The sequence below is a fragment of the Carlito syrichta genome, unplaced genomic scaffold (genome assembly GCF_000164805.1).
Source record: "Carlito syrichta isolate Samal-C Ts95f unplaced genomic scaffold, Tarsius_syrichta-2.0.1 Scaffold308806, whole genome shotgun sequence".
Lineage (NCBI taxonomy): Eukaryota > Metazoa > Chordata > Mammalia > Primates > Tarsiidae > Carlito > Carlito syrichta.
Window position 1 is genome coordinate 534489 of NW_007252902.1, and position 18586 is coordinate 553074.

The 18586-nt window shown below is 38.9% G+C and overlaps 1 protein-coding gene across 15 annotated transcripts in view; it reads left to right on the forward strand.

Annotated features, from left to right (window-relative positions):
• The window catches only part of CAPRIN2 (caprin family member 2), a 51723-nt gene extending 40664 nt beyond the window's left edge, over nucleotides 1–11059 (forward strand). For 5 of the 15 annotated variants that reach the window (XM_021716407.1, XM_021716409.1, XM_021716403.1 and 2 more), the window contains 6 exons: nucleotides 221–367; nucleotides 3232–3400; nucleotides 5372–5557; nucleotides 6345–6445; nucleotides 8535–8598; nucleotides 10138–11059. In XM_021716407.1, the coding sequence (XP_021572082.1) occupies nucleotides 221–367; nucleotides 3232–3400; nucleotides 5372–5557; nucleotides 6345–6445; nucleotides 8535–8598; nucleotides 10138–10706 (1236 nt within the window). In that variant the 3' untranslated portion in view covers nucleotides 10707–11059. Of the gene's footprint in view, nucleotides 1–220; nucleotides 368–3231; nucleotides 3732–5371; nucleotides 5558–6344; nucleotides 6446–8534; nucleotides 8599–10093 lie in introns of those variants that run through there. The other 10 variants (XM_021716404.1, XM_008065817.2, XM_021716411.1 and 7 more) reach the window with 8 other exon arrangements.
• Nucleotides 11060–18586: the final 7527 nt, after the last annotated feature.

An 18586-nucleotide genomic window follows, 5' to 3' on the forward strand; every position in this document is an offset into this window, starting at 1 on the left:
AAGACTCTTTCACTTAGTCAGCAAGCTGTGCAAAGCAAATACTGGTGTGCATCCTCAGCAGTTGAGTATTGAAATTGTAAGCAAAAGCTATTCTTTTGCATTCCTGTGTCCAAATGTCATCCTAAAGAACTTGCTGACTTGTGCCAGTTTGGGGTTTAGTGTAAGTTAACTGCTTGTTATATGGCAGGTGATTGGCTGATGCTGCATTTCTCCTCCCCAGGCAGCAATTCCCCCAAGCAAGCAACCGTCTTCACTAACTTCTCCAAATCCTCCCATGTCAAAGGGCTCTGAACAGGGCTTCCAGTCACCTCCAGCAAGTAGTAGTTCTGTAACCATTAACACAACGCCCTTTCAAGCCATGCAGACAGTGAGTATGAAACGTGAATAATGACTGCAGTTCCTTATTCCTGTCAAAAGCCATTGTTTCTCTTACATATATTATTGGGTACTCTGAAAAACTTGCCTTTTGTAAAACTCTTATTTGGGCTGGTAGAATTTACATTTGTCCAAGGGAATACTGTTGTGGCAGAAGTATATTAAGTCCACAGCCTCTAGAATTTTGAGTGGGTGTTTTGTCAGAGTATTTTTCCCTCTTTGGAAATTAGTAAAGGCAAAGCTGAAGACCCATATTAAACAAAGAAAATGTGTAGGTGAGAAACAATTTTCTAGCAACAGCTTAATAATATTAACTGTTACTAATATCAATACTAGTGATGCTCCATAGTTATCAATAGCCTGAAATACAGGACACACATTTGGGTGTTCTATCACTGTTGAAACTTTCATTTGATTTCTTCCTGATCTCATGATGGCTTTTAAAGATTTGTTCAGATTTGTGTGGTGTTTTGAATTACAAATTATTCTACGGTAGGTTAAAATTTTTTGGGGGGGTAATACAGCTAGATTTTTGTGTTTATTCTCCAAATACAGACTAGTATAAAACAGTTCTTCAAGCTGGGCTCGGTGGCTCAGCCTGTAATCCCGCGCCTTTGGGAGGCTGAGGTGAGTGGATTGCCTGAGCCCGCGGGTTCGAGACCCGCCTGGGCAGCGAGACCTCATCTCTACAATAAATCAAAAAATCAGCTGGGCATGGTAGCGCGTGCCTGTAATTCCAGCTACTCGGAAGACTGAGGTGGAAGGATCGCTGGAGCCCAGCAGGCAAGGCTGCGGTGGCTGGGAGCAGCCACTGCACTCCAGTCTGGGCGATTGAGTGAGACTCCAACTCAAAAAAAAAAAACCAACAAACAAACAAACAAAAAACCCGTTCTTCAGGGAAAACAACAACAAAACCTTAGTGAGCCAATAAGTACCTTTTCTGATGGTGCTTAGTGTCCCATTCCAGGTACTTTGGAGTGATGGAGTGGGTGGAGCCAGTGGAGTAGCAGTGGAAAGCAGGAACAGAGCATGTAGATAGGCTGGTGAGTTGACAGCTTATTCTAACCTCATCACTTAGAATTTCTTAGTTCTAGACAGCATATCTTAGTTTCCTGGCTTTTACTCTTTCCTTGTCAGTCCATCCTGTACAGTATGGTCACATTGGTTTTACTTTTGTCTGATTGAAAGCACACAGTGATCCATTACACAGTGAAATTGAGTCCTTTGCCTGACACTCAGTATCTTTTGAAGGCTGGTATAACCTGCCAGACTAGTCCCCTGAGCTTGCCTTGTACATTCTTGTCACAGTACCTTTTTGCTCTTGCCAGTCTGTCTTCTCTGCCTGTTGAATGCTACCCAGTTCAGACTGGTTCTCATTCATTCATTTACTAAAGAGGTGATCACGAAGCCAGACACTATTCTTAATCACTGGGGTTGTAGCAGTGAAAAAAAGAAAAGTATGCTTAAGAAATTTACCTTTTATAATGGAGGTGAGAGGGCTTGAGAGACAAATATTCACATATCAGGTGCTGCAAGGGAGGGTGGAGCAGGATGAGAAGCTAGAGAGCACTGGAAGTGCTGTCTTATGAGCTCCGGGCAGGGTCTGGACAGGGTCTGGACGGGCCAGTCCCTGCCACGTGGTAAAAACTCTGTAAATACTAAATTATTTCATTTGTCTTCAGTTTTTGAAAAAGGATTTATGCTAACATAATAGAAGATTAATGTTTACTCTTGGGTATAAGTTTTGTCGGTAATCAAGTAGAAGTTTTGTTTTACTGTGGCCAAATATATGTAACACAAAATTTACTATTTTAGCCATTTTTAAGTATACAATTCAGTGGCATTAAGTGCATTCACAATGTGCAACCACCACCATTTCCAGAACTTTAAAAATTATCCCAAACAGAAACTCCCATTAAACGATAGCTCCCTATTTCTCTCCCTCTTCCCAGCCCCTGGGAAACCTCCATTCTGCTTTGTCTCTTATGAATTCCCTGTTCTGGAATCTCTATAAGTGGAATCGTACAATATGTATTCCTCTGCATCTAGCTTATTGTACTTGACATCATGCTTTCGATGTTCATTCATATTATAGCATGTAGCAGAATTTCATTTTTAGGGTTCAATAATATTCTGTTTTACGTGTGTACCTCATTTTGTTTATTCATTCATCTGTTGATGGATACTTAGGCTGTTACTACCTTTTGGTGATTATGATAATGCTGCTAGGATCAAGTGTGTACAAATATCTATTCAGGTCCTTGCTTTCAGTTCTTTTGGGTATATACCTAGAAGTGGGATTGGTGGATCATATGGTAATTCTGTGTTTAACTTTTGGAAGAACCAGATACAGTTTTCTACAATGATGGCTGCATTATTTTACATTCCCACCAGCAATGCACAAGGGTTCCAATTTCTCTACATCCTTGCCAACACTTACTTTCTGTTTTTTGATAACCAGTCTACTGGGTATGAAATGGTATATCAGTGTGGTTTTTATTTACATTTTTCTAATGACTAATGATGTTGAGCATGCTTTTTTTGTTTTTTGTTTTGTTTTTGGTAGTGATGGGGTCTCGCTGTGTTGCCCAGGCTGGTTTCAAACCCCGGGCCTCAAGAGATCCTCCTGCCTCAGTCTCTCAAAGTGCTGGGAATATAGGTATGATCCACTGTGCCTAGCTGTTGAACATGTTTTCATGTATTTATTGGCCATTTATCTTCTTTGAAGAAATGTCTGTTCAAGTCCTTTGCCTACCAAATAGGAGTTTTTGAATATTGCAGAGTTTTGCTGGATACCACCTTTTAGTATTTTCTATGCAACTTCACAAATGATTCATTGTGTCCTTGTCTTTTAAGGTATTTAATGTTAATGCACCTTTGCCTCCACGGAAAGAACAAGAAATAAAAGAATCCCCTTATTCACCTGGCTACAATCAAAGTTTCACTACAGCAAGTACACAAACACCACCCCAGTGCCAACTGCCAGCTATACATGTAGAGCAAACTGTCCTTTCTCAAGAGACTGGTAAGAACTTTGCATGTGAAATTTTGAAGACTTAGATGACAGCTACATGATTTGAAAGCAAGTCTATAGTGACACTGTAGAAATTCTTTCCTGACTAGTAAGCATTATTTCTAATTCTTCCTGAAGCATTGAGAAACACTTAATGCCTTTTCCTCTAGTTAAGTTTACCTATTAATTTTAATTTTTGTAGAAATAGAACTTAGGTGGCTGATTTAACCATGAAGTAGATTTATATTTTTAAATCTAATTACTTTAATTATTACAGTCAGTGATTGAGTTAGATGGACACTATATCCAGCTGCTTACATGAAGGTTTTGAAGCCATTCTGTTGCCCTTTCAACACAGAGTGTCATCTGTACTCTTCTGTCTTTTCTTCCCTCTTATAATAAAATATTGATTAATGTGAAGATATTTCTTTGCTTACTATACTGTTCGCTTAGAGGTGCGAGATTATTTTGATCTTTCATGCTTCTAAATAATGAAAGAATAGGAAATTTTTTACTTATTTCTTAATTTAGGAAGCACTTGCAGGCTGGGCATGGTTGACTCAATGCCTGCAATCCCCGCATTTTGGGATGCCGAGACAGGAGGATTGCTTGAGTTCAGGAGTTCAAGGACAGCATCGACAACATAGAAAAATCTTGTCTCCACAAAAAAACAAAAAGTTAGCCAAGCATGGTGGCGTGCACTATATATTGTCACAGCTACTCAGGAGGCTGAGACGGAAGGATCGCCTGAGCCCAGGAAGTTGAGGCTGTGGCAAGCTGCGATGATGCCACTGCACTAAAGCTTGGATGACAGGGTGAAACTCTTGACTCAAATAACAAAAAGAAGTACTTGCAGATTTTTAGTGTTGGTATTTCACACCCCTATTGAGTTTTCTGAAACTTAAGCCTGAGCAAATAAATTGAGCATTCTGGGTATTTTCTTCATTGGTCAAATGATGAGGAGGCAGTAAACAAACCCCTGGACCTAGGCACTAATGCCCTGATCTTGTACTTGCACTGTTGAAAGAAAGGGCAGGTGGTATACATAAAGGATGTTTTCATCATGTGCTTTCTCAGTTACAGTATTGATTTGAGCTTATTTTCTTTTACTCTTTCATCTGGAGTATTTAGCCTATTTTTACAAGTTGTGGTAAAGTATACATATTACAAAAATTATCTTTCACCATTTTTACTGTACAGTTCTGTGACCTTAAGTCCATTTAAATTGTTATGCAGTTACCGTTGCCATCTAACTCCAGAAATTTTTCATATTCCCCAGCTGGAACTTAGCAACCATTTAACACTAACTTCTTTCTCTTCTCCCTTCAGCCCTTCAGGACAACCACCACTCTACTTTCTGACTCTGAATTTGACTGTCCTAAGTACTTCATATATGTGGTGTCATGCAGTATTTGTCCTTTTGGAACTGGCTTATTTCACTTAGCATAATATCTTCAGAGTTTATCCATGTTTAACATGTGTCAAAATGTCCTTTTGCAGACTGGATAATATTCTGTTACATATATGTGAATCATATATATAATGGATTACATATCATTTATTTGTTTATTTTTGAGTTGGAGTCTCAGTCTGTCACCCTGGCTGGAGTGCAGTGGCACGATCATAGCTCACCACAGCCTCCAGCTCCTAGGCTCAAGCAACCCTCCTGCATCAACCTCCTGAATAGCTGGGGATACAGATGTGTGCCACAACTCCTGGCTAATTTTTTTTGCTTTTTTGTAGAGACAGGATCTCACTATGTTGCCCAGGCTGGTCTTGAACTGCCGGGCACAAGCCATCCTCTCATCTCGGCCTCACAAAGTGCTGGGATTACAGTAAGAGCCACCATGCCCAGTCTCTCATATTTATTCTAGAAGGGAGAAAATTGTACTGAAGGTTTTGATATATGTTAACTTTTAAGTATGAAGAGTATTGAACTTTTATTACCATTTAACTCTTGGACTCTAAAAATGTTTCCTTAAGCAGCAAATTATCATCCTGATGGAACTATTCAAGTAAGCAATGGTAGCCTTGCCTTTTACCCAGCACAGACGAATGTATTTCCCAGACCTACTCAGCCATTTGTCAACAGCCGGGGATCCGTGAGAGGGTGTTCTCGTGGCGGGAGATTACTAACCAATTCCTACCGGTCCCCTGGAGGTTATAAAGGTATGCTCCAAAGAAAATTTAATTACACTGAATTTTTCTATCTATATATTTACTTTACTCAACCCATTTTTACCTAATCTTGTTCTGTTTTGTCTTTGCCATTTATAATGTAGTAGAGAATTCCCTTTTAGAGTGTAAAACTTTAAATGTGTCTATTCTCTAACAGAGTATGTAACTTTCTGTATGAAAAGCAGATGGATTCTGTGACTTATTGAAGTGGAACGATTGACCATCTTAGTTTTCAAAGGATGAAATTTGATTTTCATATTTGAATAATGCCTTGCTTTTGTTAGTTGACTTAACTCTCCTTAAAGTATGTCATACTTACACAATGCCCATTTTCTAGTTATTTGTCTATCAGACTATACCACAGAAAAGAACATAGACTTTGAGACTTTAACAGTGATATTCTCTTAATTCTTACTTAAGATTTCAAGTATTTTAGTCACTACTTAGTATTAGCAATAATACACTAGAAAGAGGCCTTAAGTATCTAATTGCCATGCTATCACCCTTTCTCAACCTCTGCCTGCATTTCAGCAGTGGTAAATTGCTAAATCTGACTTATTCGAAGTCAGCAATATTTTATAAATGCATGTTTTACTGTGGATGCAATATTAGTAGAGTTTGCTTAAAGAAGGCGTAAATCTAATGATGGCATTATAGGATCAATTTAACTTTTTTTTTTCCAATTTAACTCTTAAGGTGATATATAGAATTAAACTATTTAAAAGTTTGGTATGATTTTTGCTTATAATTTTATGTAAGTTGTTTGTTTGTTTATTAGGTTTTGATACTTACAGAGGACTTCCTTCAATTTCCAATGGAAATTATAGCCAGCTGCAGTTTCAAGCTAGAGAGTATTCTGGAACACCTTATTCTCAAAGGGTAAGAAAGAATAGTTGTCATAGTTGAATAGTGGTATTAAGCTGGTGATTAAACTATAGCAGAGTCATCATTTGTTTTGTATACATGTGGTCTTAGTTTTGGAACTACTTGTAAGTCCTGTGGAGAGTTGAGTTGGGAGCTTTTCCAGTCACCCAAGGCAGATAAATACTGACTAATGATTATATGGGACTTAGAAGCTGTTAAGAGCATTATTCATCATGTTGTTTGCATTAACGAATTTACTGTTCTGCCTTACAAGAGAAACTGAGGTTCAGAGGTTAAATAACTTGTCTAAGGTCACCCAGCAAGGAAATGGTAGAATTAAGATTGGAACTTGATTTTAACTACAGAGCCCATGATCTTTTTTACTATGTTGCCTTCAATTTAGCTTGCTTAAATATCACATATCAAATATAACAAAGCCCCTTTTCATAAGTTATTTTCTCTGATTTGAATGACCCAGGAGATTTTCTTTACTACATGTGATAGAAGACTGGTAGGCGGATGTTAGACATGCCACTTTAGCAAACTTATACTACATTGACATTTTCTGTTTTGGAGTTTGACAAGCCCTTGAGTATGTACATGGTACCATAATGAGTTCTGTTGGTAATACATAAAATACTTATGAGGTAGAATGGATGTCTACACAGAGGCCATATTGAAAAGGGTGAAGAACACACCCTGGAATTGAAACACCTTGGGTTTGACCCCAATTTCATCAATTATCTTGCCTTGTGACCTTGGCTAAGTTGCTTAAATTTTCTGAGATCCTAGTTCTTCATATGTTAGTTTCTCATCTAACTCTAAGGGCTGGTGATGATTTCTCCATGAGACATTCTGAGAGTTAAATGAACTAATAATGCACATGAGTGCTTAGCACCACAGTGCTAGATGTGTATCACACATGCAAATAATAGCTGTTACTACATGATCCTCAGGGACTGTATGAGAGGGGAGGATGCTGATTTTTATGCGCTGCAGTAATAGAGGAATTTGTTCTTTTTTTTTTCCGAGTTGAAGTCTCATTCTGTCGCCCAGGCTGGAGTGCAGTGGCATGCTCACGGCCACTGCAGCCTCCACCTGCTGGGCTCAGGTGATCCTTCTGCCTCAGCCTTCCAAGTAGCTGGAACTACAGGCACGTGCCACCACGCCTGGCTAATTTTTTGGTTTATTATAGAGATGAGATCTTGCCAAGTTGCCCAGGCTAGTCTCGAACCTGTGGGCTCAGGCAGTCCTCTCACCTCGGCCTTCCAAAATGCTGGAGTTATAGGCATGAACCACCACGCCTGACCTGAACTATCTGTTCTTAATACCAGAGTTTCAGTGTTTTTGCATGCTGCTTTAAATTTCTTCCTGAGAAACAAGAAATTGATAACATTGACTGCTATTGCTAAGGGGATTAAGAGTATAGGGTAGGAAACTTAATTATTATTTTTATTGTATAACTTCTTGTCCTGTTTCAGTTTTTTATTGCATACAATAATTTAATTATATCACAAATTATTCTTTCCATGGGTTGTGTGGAGGTTGGCTTCCTTCATACTTGGGGGGGGGTCAGTTTGGTGATGCTGCCTCTTGAATATTTTTTCTTAATATATTGGATCACATTTCTAGGTAATAAATGCATTTATATAATATCATTCTTATCTCTCCAAAAATGAAAACAAAAACTGCAACATAGTTTGTATTAGTCTTCCATGTTTGGTTTATAAATAGGGCAAGATGAAAAAAGTCTGTGTTCTTATTTTATTATGTCCTTTTATATTGAGATGCACAGAGGACCATGCCACATTTTAAAATTTCCTTCATTACCTAACATTGTGTCTTGTACATAATGTTAAGTGTTTGATTGTTTTTGCAAGTATTAATGTATCTACTTTTTCAGGTTAATTAACAGATGAAGCAACAGTTGTCACTGTTGCCCTTGCTTTATTTGTTTTTGTGGTGTTTGGAAACATTTGAGCCTCTTTGGCTGCTGAGGAAGGTAGAAAAAGAACTAATAATTTACCAGCCAATGATTCTATGTAATAACTAATTATAGTCCTGCATTGTTGGTACTAAGGTAAACATTGTGTGTTCATTTTAGGATAATTTCCAGCAGTGTTATAAGCGAGGAGGGACATCTGGTGGTCCACGAGCAAATTCAAGAGGTAAGGGAAATTGAGTAGTTTATTTACCCAAAACATACATCTAGTCCTTTCTGCATCCTCTGTTAAGTTCTCCCCAACAGAGAACTTAATGTTCTTTCACATTTGAAAATGTGTTATGGCCAGGCGTGGTAGCTCAGCCTGGGATCCTAGCACTTTGGGAGGCCGAGGTGCTTTCAGTGTCTATCCTGTTGAGGTGTTCAGTTTGCTTAAGTGCAGCACTGAAGCACTGAGGGAGATGTTAGACTACGAGAAAGGCTCTGGAAACCAATTGTGAATTTAATTAGAAATGTGTGTTTTTTCTGCTTGGCCTCAAAGCATAATTTAACCTTATATTTTCACTATGCTGTCTTCACATAGTTTCATGTCATGTTTCAGGATGAAATAACAGATTCTTCTACTTACTCCAGTGTCACTACACTGATGGACTCAAATAAGCAACAATGAAGACATAGTTACTTGAAACAAAAGCAGGATACTTATAACACATTTTCTTTTCTTTTTTTTTTTGAGTTGGAGTCTCACTCTTTGTTGCCCAGGCTGGAGTGCAGTGGCACGCTCTTGGTCACTGCAGCCTCGACCTGCTGGGCTTAGGTGATACTTACGCCTCAGCCTTCCAAGTAGCTGGAGCTACCGATGCACACCACCACACCCAGCTAGTTTTTTGTGATTTATTGTGGAGACAAGGTCTCACCAAGTTGTCCAGACTGGTCTTGAACTCCCAGGCTCAGACAATCCTCTCACCTTGGCCTCCCAAAGTGCTGGGATTACAGGCTGAGCTACCACGCTTGGCCATAACACATTTTCAAATGTGAAAGAACTAGTCAAAGATTTGGTGTAACTGAGAAAATAAAAAAATTTACTGAAAATTAACTGTGTTATAGGGCAGCAGTCTTTTTCTTTTGAGAAAATGGCCAATATTCACACTACCTTTGCCTTATATCTGAGTAGTGTTTTGAATGGCACTTTAAATAATTACAATTTTATGATCTTGCATTAAGGCAGTAAAAACAAGCATTCCTTGTGGGGCTTAGTACTATATCAATATATCTCTGAATGACTAGTGGTTATTAGTTCTAAAAGTTGGTTCTTTTATTTACTCTTAGTTTTCTTGAGTCCTTTTACAGTAACTACTTTATAGGAGATTGATTACTGAGAAATTAAATGAGTGAGAATTAGGGGAGAAAGAAGTAAATTATGGGATAAAGAAGTACAAAGTGGTCAAACCTGAGGTTTAGGCTTCGCTAGCCTTAACTAGTTGTAGTAAGTTATTCAACCTTTTAGGGGCCACATTTTCTTAACATTGAGAAAAATGAAGCAATTAGACAAGATTTTCTTGGTCCCTTCTGTCTTCAATATAGTATTATAAAAACCTATTACTAAAAAAATCTAGAAAAGTATAATCTAGCTATACTTTATTGCTTTGTTATGGAATTTACTATAAAATGTATCTCTATCTGTTTCAGTAGCCAACTAATGTTAAATATTGTGTTCAAAGCTAACTGCTTCATTATGAGAAACTCACTGTTGCTAATAAAACAGCAGGGTGGAGTGATTCTTCTCAGGTGAGCAGCCCAGAAAGAGACAACGAAACCTTTAACAGTGGTGACTCTGGACAAGGAGACTCCCGCAGCATGACCCCTGTGGATGTGCCAGTGACAAATCCAGCAGCCACCATACTGCCCGTACACGTCTATCCCCTGCCTCAGCAGATGCGAGTTGCCTTTTCAGCAGCCAGAACCTCTAATCTGGCCCCTGGAACTTTAGACCAACCTATTGTGTTTGACCTTCTTCTGAACAACTTAGGAGAAACATTTGATCTTCAGCTTGGTAGATTTAATTGTCCAGTGAATGGCACTTATGTTTTCATTTTTCACATGCTAAAGCTGGCAGTGAATGTGCCACTGTATGTCAACCTCATGAAGAATGAAGAGGTCTTGGTATCAGCCTATGCCAATGATGGTGCTCCAGACCATGAAACTGCTAGCAATCATGCAATTCTTCAGCTCTTCCAGGGAGACCAGATATGGTTACGTTTGCACAGGGGAGCAATTTATGGAAGTAGTTGGAAATATTCTACATTTTCAGGCTATCTTCTTTATCAGGATTGAGAGTCAGTACAGAATTGCTAATAAAAGGATGGTGTTCTAATTAGTGGAATTAAAGGAAAAGTAGTCCTTGCCCTGGTGACTAATTGGTTTAAGAAAATGTGTTCATTCCTAGAGGAAGGAGGAGGTCCTTACTTTTTTGTTTTCCTCCCCAAGGTGAAAAATCAAACTGAATGACAATTAGCACTAATCTGGCACTTTATAAATTGTGATGTAACCTTGCTAGTCAAGCTGTGAATGTATATTGTTTGCACTTAATCCTTAACTGTATTAACGTTCAGCTTACTAAACTGACTGCCTCAAATTCAGGCAAGTTACAATGCCTTGTTGTGCCTCAATAAAAAAGTTACATGCACCTTCAGTGTTCTTACTTGATTAAACATTTAGTTGAAGGGTAAAGTAATTTTTAGTATTCATCACTGATACCTTTATTTGTTTGTTTGTTTGACTCAGGATCTCACTCCGTCTCCCAAACTGGAGTGCAGTGGCAGGATTGTGGCCCACCACAGCCTCCAACTTCTGGGTTCAAATGATGCTCCTGCCTCAGCCTCCCAAGTAGTTGGGTCTGCAGGCATATACCTGGCTAATTTTTAATTTTTGTGGAGACAAGGTCTCACTATATTGCCTATGTCGTTATCACTGGTAACTCTTGAGTGATTGTTTATTCATGGGTTCATGCTATTCTTTCATTTTTTGAGTTGGGGTCTCACTCTGTTACCCAGGCTGGAATGCAGTGGCACGATCACAGCTCACCACATGTTATTATTTTAAAATAAAACTTTTATGTATAACAGTTCCTTTTGGGGTTACTTTTCTCTGATATTACACGTCACTCATTAAGAGATTTGATCTATTTTTCATGGGCCAGATTACACATTTACCATGAAGTTATCCTGTTTTGCAATAGAGCATGTGCTTCCTTCAGTTAGTTATCTTGTGTACCTACTGCATATGTAATAATATACAATAAAAGAGCTAATCCTACTGGCCCACCATCAGTGAGAATTATGCTTTCTAGTGGATTCCTTATTTTAGTAGGCAACATGCTAAGTCTTTACAAAGTATAGGCTCTGTGGTCAGGCATTGTTGTGTTTTAGAGTCCTGATTCTGCCACTTAGTAGAACTTGGACAACTTACGTTACCTCTAAGATCTCTCTCTCTCTCTCTCTCTCTCTCTCTTTTTAGGAATATTTCACAAATGTAAAATGAGAATGATTGGTAGATCAAACCTCAGGGCAGTTGTGAAGTTCAACAAAGAATATATCCAAAGGATATAACACAGTGCCTGGCACACAAGCATTTACTAACTGTTAGGTGCTATAATTTTTTTTTCTCATTTTGAGAACTTCAGGCTTCTATGTGTGTGTATGTGTTGTCTTATGCTGTATAGCAGACACTGCCAGAGTTTAGTGTTCACTCTAGGTGTATCATAGCGTTCTATCACACTTAGTTTAGACTTACATATTTATCTTTTTCTAAAAACTTACATATCTTATTTCTCAATTATTTTAAAGAATTTAAATTGAGTATTTTGGTTGCGATATTCAGGAATGTATTCAAGCTGGAGAAGGGCGTTCTTATCCATCGGCAAAGGCATGTCATCTGTTGAGGCAGAAAGTTTTTGATCCTTCTCTGTGAGGTGTCAAGTAATCTCAGGAAGATGGTATAGAGCTTTACATTTATTATAGTTAATATTTTTGAGCTGGGTGTGGGTTCAGCAATTAAACCTTGAAGCCACATTAAACTCCCATGGTGCTAAATGCTAGTGTAGTGTTCTCAAGATAGAGGATATAATGTGACTCACTTTTTAACACAACTTGTTCATGGTAGATACTTTGTTGGTTAGGCATTCCAGTTAAATAAATTAGTTCTTGGCTTTGATGTCCATAACACAAACTAAAACTTATACAGAAAAGCAGTAATACGATTAAATAATTGAGAGGAAAACTTGATGTTTAAGAACAACTGGTGATTAAGTTCAGCAGAGCCTTTTTCTAACCATTCCGTTTTCTACTGCATTAAGGTCTTTAGTCTTTTTCTCACACACAATCACTGTTTATTTAAAATACTGTGGGCAGCTCTATATTTTTAAAGTAAGTGTTGAACAACAAGAGTTTCAATAACTAGGGTAGCTTCTCATAGTAATAGTCATATTTTGGGAGCTTATTTAAAATGAAATGTTATTTTGCTAAGTATAAAGGTAATAAACTAGGAATTCTTTTTTTTTACTTTAATGTTTTAGAATTTCTTGTAAGAATGAATGGACAAGATCTTTCATTCTGAAGCAGTATGACTTTTGAAGATAGTTCTGGAAGCTTTTTAGTAAGAGCTCAGATATCTTTACAGAAAGAAATACACATACACAGAGTTTACATAGATTTGCAAGAGATGGAGTTGGAATCCGTAGATGTTTAAGCCCACTTATGGACTTTGTGAAAAGAACTTACATTTTACTGCGAAGATCTTAGATATGACTGAAGTAGAAAGGCATTCCATGTAATTACTCTTCCATATACTTACCCAAATGTAGAAATACTTAGTTGTCTTACTGAAGGGAGAGATGGGGAGGTAACATAAGTTTCCTATTTACTACTTTCTCCTCTTGGGTTCTTTTTTCTCATTTTAAGTTTTTTGTTAAATGACATCTCCCCTGTCCAAAATTTGTGAGCCACTGACTCTTGTCTCCTCGAAAGTGATTTGAGTAGGTGCAGGTATTTAAAGTAGGATTTTTTTTTGAGAGGTTTGCTCTCTTGTCCTCTGTACCAGTTATCTGTCAACCATCTCGTTTTGAAATTTAACTTTTATCAACTCCATAATGGGCGTTACAATCCTTTTCTTTTAGGATTTACAAGTCCTTTCTTTTTTACAATCCTTTCACATGACAATACCGTGTTTTTATACTTTTCAGTTTTCCTCTTGCAAAGTTAAACTTTAATGATCTGATGCTCTGTGGTGATCCTTGTGATAACTAGGATGAATTTTTTTTTTTTTTTGAGTTGGAGATCACTCTGTCTTCCATGCTGGAGTGCACTGGCACGCTTATGGCTATTGCAGCCTTGATGCTGGGCTCAGGCAATCCTGCTTTAGCCTTCCAAATAGCTAGAACAAGAGGCGTGCTACACCTGGCTAATTAAAAAAAAAACCAAAACTTATTGTAGAAGGCCGGGTGTGGTGGCTCAAGTCTGCAATCCCGGCACTTTGGGAGGTCGAGGTGAGTATTGCCTGAGCTCAGGGGTTTGAGACAAACGTGGGCAACTTGGTGAGACCTCGTCTCTATAAGAAATCAAAAAATAAGTTGGACGTGGTGGTTTGTACCTATAGTTCCAACTACTTGGGAGGCTGAGGCAGAAGGATCGCCTGAGCCCAGCAGGTTGAGGCTGCAGTGGCCTTGAGCATTCCACTGCACTCCAGCCTGGATTACAGAGCGAGACTCCAACTCAAAAAAATAAAATTTATTGTAGAGACGAGGTCTTGCCAAGTTGCCCAGACTAGTCTCAAACCCTTGGGCTCTTAACTCTGCCTTCCAAAGTGCTGGGATTACAGGCCACCACACCTGGCTGTTTCATGTACTTTAGGAGGTAAAATAGCTATTGGCATATAGAAGCTTTTTCCATGTGAATTCTACTCTGCCAAATACTTTAAATAAATTTGATGAAAAAAATGTGGATTTGTCTTTCTAGGTTCTCTACCTGCTACTCTGTCTCAGAGGTATTCTTACTGACCGCTTTAATGATTAGGCTACAATAGCTTTGTCTTCATTTTTCAGCTTTTGGGCAAGTATTGTCAGCTTATAGGTAAAGCTCATTTGCTATCAGTCCAAGGCATTGAGTTCCAGATTATAAAATATTGTTATCCATTATCAATACCAAGAGGATTTAGGCTCACTGATTCTAAGTTTCTCAAGCATTATTACTTCATTTTATTTCAAAGACTCCATACTTTGGTAATTATTTATTTAGTCTTTCAAATATTTTAGTCTTCTGATGTGTATTTGACTCTGGGACTACGAAGGTGAATGACATTCAAATGTTCAGACACAGCAGGTATATCAACTTCATTCTCAGCAAATCTCTTCTTGAGATATTTCCTTCTTAATCACACTTTTTTCTATTATCCAAAAACTATATTCTTTAAACTGCTTCTTTAACTTTCTCATCTTTTCTCTTGTTTCCAAGTTTGACTTATTGGGAGATTTCCTTGGTTTTTAATCTTCCTACTTTTTTCAGAGTTTTAAATTTTTGCTAGCATTAAAAATTTCTAAGTACACCTGCTCTCTGAATGTTTCTTACATACAATTGTCCCTCAGTATCCATGGAGGATTGATTCCAGGACCCCTGCAGATACCAAAATCTGCAAATGCTCAAGTCTCTTATATAAAATGGGATAGTGTTTGCATATAACCTGTGACATCCTCCTGTATAATTAGATCATCATACAATTATACATTGTAAATGCGTGTATTTATGCTGGATTGGTTAGGGAATAATGACAAGAAAGTCTGCACATGTCCAACCATCTTTTTTTCCCCCAAATATTTTCGACCTGTGGTTGACTGAGTCTGTGGATGTGCAACCTGTGCTTTTGGAGGGCCAACTGTATATTCTGTTCTTGTTTCATAACTGCATTATTTTCTCATTACTCTTAAGTTTTTTTCCTATGTAGTCTGTTTCCTGTACTTTTTATGTTCTAGTCACTTAACAGTATTGTTATATGTGCTCCAAATCCTGTGATAATTGGTTGACTGCTCATATTTAGGAATGGGGCGCCAAAAAGATGATTGGGGGTTTTGAATACACAGGTGGGACTTATTGATTTTGGGCTTCCTGGTAGCATGACTTTTTGTGGGGAAATAAACACCAATGTGAGGTATGGAAGAGTGCTTTAAGTGGAACATGAAGCCCAGAAGCTGGGGGATAGATGTATTTGACCCAGAGAATTTGTTTTCCCAGAACTTCTGTTTGGAGGAAAATATGTCAAAAGACAAAATGACCACCTGTAGCAGAAGGGAATTCTTTTTTTTAAAGAGCAGTGAATGTGAAGAGGCACTTAATACATAAGCGTGATCAATATGCATATGGAACGTTTTAAGGTACACACTTGAACACTCCCTGGTAGGTGGGAATCATTGGTAGATTTTTGGAGGGAAGATTGGCAATGACTGTTAAGATAAAAACATGCTTTTGACCCAGAAATTCCACTGCTGGGAATTTACCCTACAGATAGCTTTGGAATTACATCAACATACAAAGTTTTTTAATAGCATTAATTGTAATAGAAAAAGCTGGAGAGCTGGGCATGGTGGCTCACTCCTGTAATCCCAACACTTTGGGAGGCAAGAGGATTGCCTGAGCCCAGGGGTTCGAGACCAGCCTGGGCAACTTGGTAAGACCTCGTCTCTACAATAAATAAAAAGAATTAGCCAGGCATGGTGGTGCTTGCCTGTAGTTACAGCAGCTTGGGTGGCTGAGGCTGAAGGATCGCTGGAACCCAGCAGGTCTAGGCTGCAGTAGCTGTGAGCATGCCACTGCCCTCCAGCCTGGGCAACAGTGAGACTCCAACGAAAAAAAAAAACAAACAACTGGAGAAACAACCTAGGTGTCCACCAATAAGAATTAAGTAAAAATGGAAGATACAGAGCAGAGGTACAATATCTTGTGTGAAAAAAATTTTAAAAGCATGTATCTGATTACTTGAATCATTTTTTCCTTGGTAGATGTATTGAGAAATTTGATAGTGTTGGCTTTATTGAAAGGGTACGGTGATTATAGTAGGAGGGAGGAAGACTTTGACTTTTTTTTTTTTTTTAAGTGAGAAAGCAGGATTTATTAGGAGGACAGAAAAAGTTCCCACAGTGGGAGGGGACCGGAGGGGGTTGCCGGACTGACTTTTGATTCTGAATTTTACTGTAGAACTTGAAAGGTACCATCACTTTTCTGTTAAAAGTTTTAAAGTAAAAGAGTTAAAATGGCAGATTGCTATGGTACCTACCCTACCTTGTCTTTCTTGGATAGAGTTTGAGGTTTGTTTTAATTATCATTAAGCCTGGGACAAGGCATGGAAGAGTTTTACCGTAAAGGCCTGAGTACTAGCCACTGTTCACTACTTTTTGCATTTCTCATATTTTATAAAGTATTCTCATATATGTAGTGTTACTGTTTTTTTGAGACACTCAGGCTGGAGTGCAGCTGCATGATCACAGCTCAATGCAGCCTTGCCTTCCTGGGTTCAAACTGATCCTCCCACTTTTGCCTCCTGAGTGGCTGGGACTTATAGGCCTGTGTTGTCACGGCCAGCTAATTTTTGTTTTTTTGTAGAGATGAGGTCTCACTTTGTTGCCCAGGCTAATCTCAAATGCCTAGGCTTAGGCAGTTCTCCTGCCTTGGCCTCACAAAGAACTGGAATTACAAGGTGTGAGCCACCATGTAATCTTTTTTTAATTTTTTTTTTAATTTTTTTTTTTTAGAGATGAGGTCTCGCCAAGTTGCCCAGACGGGTCTCAAACCCACGGGCTCAGGCAATCCACTCACCTCAGCCTCCCAAAGGCACGGGATTACAGGCTGAGCCACCGAGCCCGGCTCCACCATGTAATCTTATTTGATTGTCACAGTGGTCCTATTGAGGTAGATACTGTTTTAGAGTGTGAGAAAATGGAGACTCTTGGGGATTGACTTTCTAAGGTCATTAGAAGTGCCTAAGCCAGAGTTGGCTCTCACAAGTCCAAATATAGTGTAGCATTTTCTTTTTCTTTTTTTTTTTAAGTCAGTGTGTCTGTTGCCCAGGCTGGAGCGCAGTGGCATGATCATGGCTTACTGCTTAACCTGTTGGACTCAGGTGATCCTTCCTCCTGGGTAGCTGGGACTACAGGCTTGCGCTACCATGCCTGGCTAATTTTTAGAATTTTAATTTTGTTTTTATTATTATTATTTTTTGAATTGGAGTCTCACTCTAGTCACCCAGTCTGGACAAGTGCAGTGGCATGCTCACGGCCACCCCAACCTTGACCTGCTGGACTTAGGTGACCTTTCTGCCTCAGCCTTCCAAGTAGCTAAAACTATAGACGCATGCCACCACGCCCGGCTAGTTATTTTTAAAAAATTTTTTTGTAGAGATGAGGTCCCACTATGTTGCCTAGGCTGGTCTCGAACTCCTAGGCTCAAGTACTCCTTCTCCCTCAGCCTCCCAAAGTGCTGACATTACAGGCGTGAGACGCTGCACTGGGCCCCAATGTAGCATTTTCTTTGGTACTGTTTTTTTCTTGAGTTCTCTAGTGCTGCTACCTTTCTCATAGTTTCCACTGCTGTCTTTTTCATAAGCTTTCGGTGTTTTACTCATCTTTGCTGTGGCAAACCACACGCTTTGTAAGTTATACAAACTGGGCTTAGTTGAGGTCTTCATAAACCACAGTTTCTGACAGGTCCTGAAGCCAAGGTGAGGGATGGCTCCTTTCTCAATGTAAAATGTGGAAAACTTGAAGGCACAACATTTTGAAGAAAAAAAGGATCTGTAAGTAAATATCTTTTATTTTGTCCCAGTGAATACTACTATTTGTAGCTTGCCTCTCTTCTGGCTACCACTACTATTGTAGCTGCAGGAGAAGCAAGTTTCTGACTTCTGTTCAGAAACTTTGTACACTGCTCTAACCTCCTTGTACCTACTTTTATGCCATCACTGGTTTATTGTTTCTTTTTTCTTTTTTTTTTTTGAGTTGGAGTCTCACTCAGTCGCCCAGACTGGAGTGCAGTGGCCGCTCCCGGTCACCGCAGGCTCGACCTGCTGGGCTCCAGCAATCCTTCCGCTTCAGCCTTCCGAGTAGCCGGAATTACAGGCGCGCGCTACCACGCCCGGCTGATTTTTTGATATATTGTAGAGATGATGTCTCGCTT